The sequence below is a fragment of the Palaemon carinicauda genome, chromosome 16, assembly GCF_036898095.1.
Source record: "Palaemon carinicauda isolate YSFRI2023 chromosome 16, ASM3689809v2, whole genome shotgun sequence".
In the NCBI taxonomy this organism is placed as follows: domain Eukaryota; kingdom Metazoa; phylum Arthropoda; class Malacostraca; order Decapoda; family Palaemonidae; genus Palaemon; species Palaemon carinicauda.
In genome coordinates this window covers 115,318,140-115,328,139 of record NC_090740.1, presented here as the reverse complement: position 1 = coordinate 115,328,139, position 10,000 = coordinate 115,318,140, and the positions used below count along the sequence as shown (strand labels likewise).

At 34.7% G+C, this 10,000-nt stretch overlaps 1 protein-coding gene across 1 annotated transcript in view; it reads left to right on the top strand.

Annotated features, from left to right (window-relative positions):
* Positions 1-10,000, top strand: part of LOC137655103 (nephrin-like) — a 521,200-nt gene that overhangs the window by 353,385 nt on the left and 157,815 nt on the right. The window contains exon 2 of the mRNA XM_068388994.1: positions 5,983-6,124. Within this exon, the coding sequence (XP_068245095.1) occupies positions 5,983-6,124 (142 nt within the window). The remainder of the gene's footprint in view (positions 1-5,982; positions 6,125-10,000) is intronic.

Genomic DNA, 10,000 nt, shown 5'->3' with positions numbered 1-10,000 from the left:
ACTTACAGGATTTCTTCCTAAAAAGGAGAAGATCGCAAGTCCTTGCCACATTCCTCATTACGAAGTTGATCAAGATTCAAACTGTTTCGTAAAAAATAGAGAAAATTTTTCAACAGTAAAGCGATGGTCCCAGGCTGACATTTACGCATTCCCCCTTCAAGCACATAACTATGTAGTTTTCGTCGTAATTACGTTTGTGACATTCACCTTTTACGCTGCAAACTTTCTCTTATCCAGGTATCAGATGCATACCCTAGTTTTAAAGGTTTAAATGTTTAAAGGCCGCTCATGAATGGCAGAAGCAAGAGACAGTGACATTGCCCCAGCAAGCAGGACAATGTCCTAGAGACTGAACATATATACATATGATCAGCGCCCAAGCCCCCTCTCCACCCAGCTGCATACCCTAGTTTAAAGGTTTAAATGTTTAAAGGCCGCTCATGAATGGCAGAAGCAAGAGACAGTGACATTGCCCCACCAAGCAGGACAATGTCCTAGGGACTGACGATATATAAATATGATCAGCGCCCAAGCCCCATCTCCACCCAGCTGCATACCTTAGTTTAAAGGTTTAAATGTTTAAGGGCCGCTCATGAATGGCAAAAGTAAGAGTCAGTAACATTGCCCTATCGAGCAGGACAATGTCCTAGAGACTGAACATATATACATATGATCAAAGCCCAAGCCCCCTCTCCGCCCAAGCTAGGACCAAGGAGGGCCAGGCAATAGCTGCTGATTACTCAGCAGATAGACCTACAGTCTCCCCAAAAACCCCCATCCTTAGCTCACAAGGACAGTTAAGTTCCAACGACCAAAGGAACTTAACGAGTTTGAGCAGGACTCGAACCCCAGTCTAGCAATCACCATCCCATATTTTTTTCCATATTTCTTTAAAATTATATGTTGCACCGTAGAATATTGATCCCACGAATTATGCGTTATATGTCAAGCACTGTTAAAAAAAACCGTAGTTTTAATAGGAAATTCTCCGTAAAAATATATTGTTCTCAGCCATATTTCAGTAAAATACAGGTGACCGTAATTTCTACCTTACTTTGTTATTATCTTTTACTTGTTGGCGACCGTAATATCACTCCTTTACTTCCATATATACGTTATTAAAACATTAAATACCTGGCAACATTTATTCCAGGATTTTTACCGTTTTTTACGGCAAATTTTCGACAGCGTAGAATATTAATTCCACGAATTATGCGTTATATGTCAAGCACTGTTAAAAATAACCGTAATTTTAATCGGAAATTTTCCGTAAAAATATAATGTTCTCAGCCATATTTCAGTAAAATACAGGTGACCGTAATTTCTACCCTACTTTGTTATTATCGTTTACTTGTTGTTAACCGTAATATCACTCCTTTACGTCCATATATACGTTTTTAAAACATTAAATGCCTGGTAACATTTATTCCAGGATTTTTACCGTTTTTTTTTACGGCAAATTTTCCACAGTGTAGAATATTAATTCCACGAATTATGCGTTATATGTCAAGGGCAATGTGGATATTTAAAAACGAAAGCATTGTGGCAATATCGCTTGGGTGCCTATCTCCTGAGATTAATCACTTCATATTTTTTCCATAAAATCATGATGATGCAGTGATTAATTTTCGTTCAAAGGAATGCATAGCTCCGCTTATGGTAGGAAACAGAACGAATTTCATATTGAGCCATCATCAATATTATACTTCATACAGATGGGTGTTATAAGTTCTACCTTGATGGGGAAAAAGTGTTAGATATTTATAAGTATTTTAAGTGGCTATAGGTGTTGTTTTTCATCCTATTTTTTTCAAATTAGTTATTTAAATTTATAATGGTAATTTTAGTCATCTGGAAGCATTTAAAAGTTTATAGATGCTGCCCGAGTAAAGATATGGCATTAATCTTAGTCTGGAGTCACATGCAATCTTTTACCAATTTCAACTTTTTTTTTTTTTTCTACGTGAAGTCTTGTGAATACAAAAATTTATTTTAACTGAACCGGAATATTTATATAGTCATCCATAAAACGTCCGGATCTGTTTACTGGGGAGGTCACTGCTGTGTTAGGGCACCGAAGTTGGAGGCTGGTCTTGCCTGTGTGACGGGCCGAGAGAAGGTTGTGACTCAAAGGTAGGTTGAAAGCAACTGAATAAATTTATTATAGAACACTCTCCTTTATATACAAAAGCTCAAAGCAACAAGAAATTTCATGTTTGAAAAACAGACACTGTTACACAGGAAAAAAGCAGACATGTTCAATCTGGTTCATTTTAGTGCGAGGGAAGAGCGAAGATGCAAGCATAATATATACACAAAATGAACTATGTACGATCGTGTGACTCACGGTTGGTACACCTGGCAGACGTTCTGGTGAGCATATATTCTGAAACAAGACACCTTTTACCTTCAATTCAAAGTGACATGCTTTACTATAGGTAATGTAATTTGCAGTTCATGATCTTTATGTCGTTCTCTCAGTTTGCTTCTCACCTAGTACACTTTTCCATAACTGTGTTCACATAGGTTAATTAGGTTCTTCATAATAGTATTAACATCAGCAGAAAGAATAATAGTTTCATGATATTCCACCATCCCTTAACTACGGATAAACAAGAGCAAAGTGGTACCTATGATCTTTTGTAAAAGAAAAAAGTAAGGCGACGAAGGAAAACCAAAAATACAGCATTAATACAAATAGAAAGTTAACCATACATGAATAATTAGTGGAAGAGAAATATATTTTTTTTTTATCTTTTTATTAAAAAAGTTAATCTACATTTTCTAACAATCACAACATTTCCAGCTTGATTACAGTATACAATAGCATTTTTATATAAACATAAACTATCTAAATTAACAATTTATAATGTTACATATCTTGATCTTGCTTTTTAGTCACTCAAAAACAGTAATTCATATAATTTTTTGGTGAATATTCTATAGCTTTTAAGGTAGGAGTACTGCACCTTATGAATGCACCAACACAACAGCCAATTTACCAGGTGCTGGAAGGAGCATGTTCCAGCATAAATTCCATATACATTGAATGCAATTGGAGGAGGTGACAGGGTCCAATTAAGATCATGAATTATCACAATCAGCCTTTGATTTAAAGATATAATATCAACCTCAAGGAATGCTAGTTATCATTAAAATCGGGAAATTACACACGCACGTACAAACGTTATCAATGAAATCCATTATAATTATCATTATTATTTCCTAAACTACAACCCTAGCTGGAAAAGCAAGATGCTATAAGCCCAGAGGCCCCAACAGGGATAATAGCCCAGTGAGGAAAGGAAACAAGGAAAAATAAAATATTTTAGGAACGGTAACAACATTAAAATAAACATTTCCTATATAGCTATAAAAACTTTAACATAACAAGAGGAAGAGAAATTCGATAGAATAGTGTGCCAGAGTGTACCCTCAAGCAAGAGAACTCTAACCCAAGACAGTGGAAGACTATGGTACAGAGGCTATGGCACTACCCAAGACTAGAGAACAATGGTTTGATTTTGGAGTGTCCTTCTCCTAGAAGAGCTGCTTACCATAGCTAAAGAGTCTCTTCTACCCTTACCCTTAAGAGGAAAGTAGCCACTGAATAATTACAGTGCTGTAGTTACCCCTTGGGTGAAGTAGAATTGCTTGGTAATATCAGTGTTGTCAGGTGTAGGAGGACAGAGGAGAATCTGTAAAGAATAGGCCAGACTATTCGGTGTATGTGTAAGCAAAGGGAAAGAACCGTAACCAGAGAGAAGGATCTAATGTAGTACTGTCTGGCCAGTCAAAGGACCCCATAACTCTTTAGCGGTAGTATTTCAACGGGCGGCTGGTGCCCTGGCCAACCTACTACCTACTATAAAGCCAATTCTCCAATGCCTTTGTCTTGTTACTAATTAAGAATATAGAAATTCTCCCACATACAGCTGTTTCTAGTCCAATGCAGGACAAAAGCCTCAACATATCCTTATCCATGACTGAGGTTTTGGCCTGTTTTCACCGCTACGCTGTCTAATTGCTGATTGGTGATGGTGGGAAATTTTTTATTGATAGTTCACTAGGCACCAGCCTAGTATGGGTGGTTCTGATTAGTATATCTTTATTGATCATGGCGATACACAAATCCTTTCACAATGTTAAGGATTCAACTTAGAAAGGTATATATATATATATATATATATACATATATATATATATATATATATGTATATATATATATATGTATATATGTATATATATATATACAGTATATAAATAAATAAATATGTATATGTATACACACACACACACACACATATATATATATATATATATATATATATATATATATATATATATATATGTGTGTGTGTGTGTGTGTGTGTGTGTGTGCTTGTGTGTGTTTGCGTGTGTCTCTATATAATTTTATACACACACACACACACACACACATATATATATATATATATATATATATATATATATATATATATATATATATATATATAAATTTCTACCTCATACTTGGGACCGAACGCTAGCCCCTTCTAATGAAAGGCCAAGTCGAAACCAACCATGCCACGAGAGGCCATAAAAGAAATCGGATTTCTTTTATGGCCTCTCGTGGCATGGTTGGTTTCGACCTGGCCTTTCATTAGAAGGGGCTAAGTACACTTCATAATACTAGTTTTAATGTTTTACTTGTCTTTATGCCATGACAGATGGCTACCAGTTTATATCTATCTTGACTAAACTCTCAACAATTTGATGCTCTTAAGGTTTCACAAACATCATTCTTTCCAGTCAATCAATTTATTTTCCATGAATATCTACTGGCAAAGTTTATTTTTATTATGAGCCAATGGTTATGAAGATTTATGTAATAATCTGCACTGTTAAAAAAGCCGTAATCTTAATAGGAAATTGTCATACAAATATACTGTTCTCAAACGTATTTCAGTAAAATACAGGCGACCGTAATTTTACCTTACTTTGTTATTATCTGTCACGGTTTGGTGACCGTAATATCACTCCTTTATCTCAATATATCAATTTTCAAAACGGTAAAAAATCATGGAATAATTGTTGCCAGGCATTTACCGTTTTTTTAAATGCAGATTTTTAACAGTATGTCTTCTCTCTTTCTCACTTTTCTCTCAGATATTGCGGTAAAAATCCTGGAATAATTGTTGCCAGGCATTTACCGTTTCTTTAAACGCAGATTTTTAACATTGTGTTTTCTCTCTTTCTCACTTTTCTCTCAGATATTGAGGTAAAAATCCTGGAATAATTGTTGCCAGGCATTTACCGTTTCTTTAAACGCAGATTTTTAACAGTGTGTTTTCTCTCTTTCTCACTTTTCTCTCAGATATTGAGGTAAAAATCCTGGAATAATTGTTGCCAGGCATTTACCGTTTTTTTAAATGCAGATTTTTAACAGTGTGTTTTCTCTCTTTCTCACTTTTCTCTCAGATATTGAGATAAAAATCCTGGAATAATTGTTGCCAGGCATTTACCGTTTCTTTAAACGCAGATTTTTAACAGTGTGTTTTCTCTCTTTCTCACTTTTCTCTCAGATATTGAGGTAAAAATCCTGGAATAATGGTTGCCAGGCATTTACCGTTTATTTAAATGTAGATTTTTTAACAGTGTGTTTTCTCTCTTTCTCACTTTTCTCTCAGATATTGAGGTAAAAATCCTAGAAAAATTGTTATCAGGCATTCACCGTTTTTTTTAAAATGCAGATTTTTAACAGTGTGTTTTCTCTCTTCCTCACTTTCTTCTCAGATCTCGAGGTAAAAATCCTGGAATAATGTTGCCAGGCATTTATCGTTTTTTTAAATGCAGATTTTTACCAATGTGTTTTCTCTCTTTCTCACTTTTCTCACAGACATTGAGGTAAAAATCATGGAATAACTGTTGCCAGGCATTTACCGTGTTTTTAAACGCAGATTTTTAACATTGTGTTTTCTCTCTTTCTCACTTTTCTCTCAGATATTGAGGCTGATACATCGTTAGTGGAAGTGGTCGAGGGATACAACGCCTCTCTTCCTTGCACCATCCACTCTCCTCCGACACACGACGTCCCGGAGCTCACTTTATGGTATATTGGGGACCAAGACACGCCGGTTTTTAGGTAAGGACAAGTGGTTGTTTAGTTATTGGGTAGTAAAGAGCAGCGGAGCCCTGGAACTACTTATAGTTTATAAAGTGATATTCATTTTAATATTGATGCTCTTCTTGAAATATTTCATTTTTCCTCGTTTCCTTTCCTCACTGAGCTACTTTCCCCGTTGGAGCCCCCGGGCTTATAGCATCCTGCTTTTCCAGCTAGGGTTTTAGCTCAGCAAATAATAATAATAATAATAATAATAATAATAATAATAATAATAATAATAAAAATAATGATAATAATAATAATAATAAATAGACATAAGCAATAACCTAAAGAATATCTACAGGTACTTTTTTTGAAATTTTAACTTTTTTTTTCCAAAATTGAAGGTTGCGAATCCATCAAACCAAAAATGAAAGGAACTGTCTGATGATGAAGCACACACGCAGGAATGTAACTCTAGATGATACAGCAAACAGAAAAGTTCACAAAAAATATGCAGGGAAAATCTACACAGGGGGAAAAAAACTATGAAAATCTTGCATAGAAGAAACTCTCTAATGATAAAATACACAGGAATGTAACTCTAGATGATAGTGCAAACAGAAAGGTTCACAAAACGACGTATGTAGGGAAAATCTACACATGGAAAATGAAAAAAAAAAAAAAAAAAAAAAAAAACGAAAAATTAAAGTCTTGCATGAAAGGAACTCTATAATGATAAAACACATAGAAATGTAACTCTAGATGATAGAGCAAACAGAAAACCTCACAAAACAACGTATGTAGGGAAAATCTACACATGGAAAATGCAAAAAAAAAAAAAAAAAAAAAAAAAATGAAAGTCTTGCATGATAGGAACTCTATAATGATAAAACACACATGAATGTAACTCTAGATGATAGAGCAAACAGAAAACCTAACAAAACAACGTATACACGAAAAATCTACAAATGAAAACAAAAAATAACTATGAAAATCTTGCAGGAAAGGAACTCTCTAATGATAAAATACACAGGAATATAACTCTAGGTAGAGCTAACAGAAAACCCCACAAAACAACGTATACACGAAAAAACTACACATAATAAGTACACAGGAATATAATTCTAGATGATAGAGCAAACAGAAAACCTTAGAAAACCACGTATGCACGAAAAATCTACTCATGAAAAAAAAAAAAAACTCTGAAACTCTAGCATGCACACGTGTGTGCGTACCGTACACGTATTTTTTCCTCCCCTTCGAGTCTCTTTTGGTTGAGGATTTCGTTCCCAATCTCTTTGTGTTGCATCTCGTGTTTCATCCTCCCTCTCTCTCCCGAAACTTTTAATCCCATCAGCGTAGCCCAGCAGGTCGAGTCAAGCATGCTACCATACCTTTTCTCATCACAGACTTTGTTTCGTTCTTCTTTACTCAACAACTAGTCCTGTATCCTCGTTTATCCTTTGGTTTATTCTTTTTTATTATTATTATTATTATTATTATTATTATTATTATTATTATTGTTATTATTATTAATATTATTATTATTATTATTCTGTTGTTGTTGTTGTTGTTGTTGATGTTGTTGTTATGCTAGTATTATTATTATTATTACTATTATTATTATTATTTGCTAAGCTACAACCCTAGTTGGAAAAGCAGGATGCTGTAAGCCCAACAGCCCCAACAGCCCTAACAGGGAATATAGCCCAGTGAGGAAAAGAAAGAAGGAAAAATAAAATATGCTATGAACAGTAGCAATACTATATTAAATATTTCCTATATAAACTATAAAAACTTCAACAAAACAAGAGGAAGAGAAATTAGATAGAACAGTGTGCCCGATTGTTACATCTCGTCCTGGCTATTTTTTGGTTTCAACGAGACTTTATAACCATTGATGATTAGTATTTGGCTTATCATCATAGATTTATTGCTGGTATATTTGTCGTTATATTTGAATAAACACCCTACTCTATTTGTATAATAACAATAATGATATGACTGGAGATCTACCGACAGGGAGATGATAATTGGTACGTCATTAAATATACATAACAGGGACGAAAGTAAGCAGAGCATTGTTAATGAACAAATGAATCTCAAAATATGAGACGCAGTTTGAGAAGTGCCCTCTTAAGTATTTATATTCCTGTGTCGATGGAGTAGATATTATGAAGACTTGTGGAATATGGAAGATGTAGTGAAATAGAGATTAGAGAGAAAGATTGATGAAAAGCTGAGAGATGAACAAGCAGGATTTAAAAAAGACAAAAGTTCCACTAACCAAATTTTCTTTTTGAGGCATGTTCTATAGCAATGCGTAGAATATAGAAATCCATTTTTGATAGCATTTGTTTACCATGAAAAATCATTTTATAGTGTACACCGGCCAATTTTGTGGAGAGTCCTTCTTTATCGTGGAATTCCACTGAAATATGTAAATTTGATTAAGTCTGTTCATGAGCATAGCAAGTGCCAAGTTAATGTTAATGGAGTCCTATCAAATGAATTTCCAGTGAACAACGGAGTACTCCAAGGGAATGTGTTGTCACCTTTCTTGTTTATCCTCCTCGTGGATTTTGTAATTAGTAGAATAGTTCGAGATGGTGGAGAAGGATTAGACTGGATTAGTGATAGGAAATTAGCTGAGCTAGAGCATGCTGATGATGCCGTCATCATTAGCAGAACACCACAGGATTTGCAATGCTTGCTTACCAGAATACCCGAAAAATCACAAGAGGTTGGGTTCAAGATAAATAGAAGAAAGACAGAGATGATGAGAACGGAATATGCAATGGAAGATAAATAGCAGGGGAAGGAGTAATTAGGAGCTATGATCTCCAATACATGGTCATTAGAATTAAAGTTTAGTGAAAGATTGAAAAGGCAAATCAGCTAAGTAAAATTGCAAATTAAATCGCCTGAAATACATATAAAAATCTGGCTACATATCAGTTTAGTGAGATCTGTATTACTGTATGGACAGATTTTGTAGATTTGAGAACAAAGCCCTTTGAAGAATATTGGCAGTTAAATGACAGGACAGGATTAGAAATGAAACTATAAGAGAGATTACTCGACTGCCATATGTGGATGGGATCATGGTGAAGTGTAGATGGAGATGGTTTGGGTATGCTATCCACGCTCCCCAAGAGAGATTAGTTCACAAAATGCTTAACTGGGCTCCACAAAACCCTAGAAGAGTTGGAAGACCCACGCCTACATGGCTGAGGACTATGAAACGTAAGGTAGGATATGATGAATGGAGAAGTATTGATTTAAAAGCTCAAGATAGAGACCACTGGCGGGATCTAACCAAGGCCCTTTGTATCAATAGGCGAAGGAGGAAAATAATGATGATGATATATACAGACAGGCACATACTCTTTATTATATAGGGGAGTTTGTTATTATTATTATTATTATTATTATTATTATTATTATTATTAAGATATAGCAGATGTCATTTTCCTATGGATATCAATTGTGAGACTATACCTAAAAAAAAAAATCCAAAAAACCCCTTTATCGATGAACGTCATAATAGCTCATCTAAATATTGCCAGTTTTTCCTTAAATAGTGAAACCTATGCCTCAATTTCCGGGTCCATTATTTCAGCATCTTCATATATTTACCTTATCATGGTTTAATGATGACAGGGTCCTAATAACGAGCTCGTCTCCGGTGAAGAAAATGGAACCCTAAATTTGAGAACAAATACGTTCTGGGAACACGATTCCTCCTCATTATGGAAATGATGCTGGAAAATATCGGTTTCACAAGGCGGCTTCGTAAGTCTAAAGAAGGCTAGTGAACATATTTCTTATATGTTAAAGAAAATTGAAGGAATTCAGGAAAATGAAAACAAAAACAATGTTTTGAATACCACTTTGGTTTAACAAAAATAG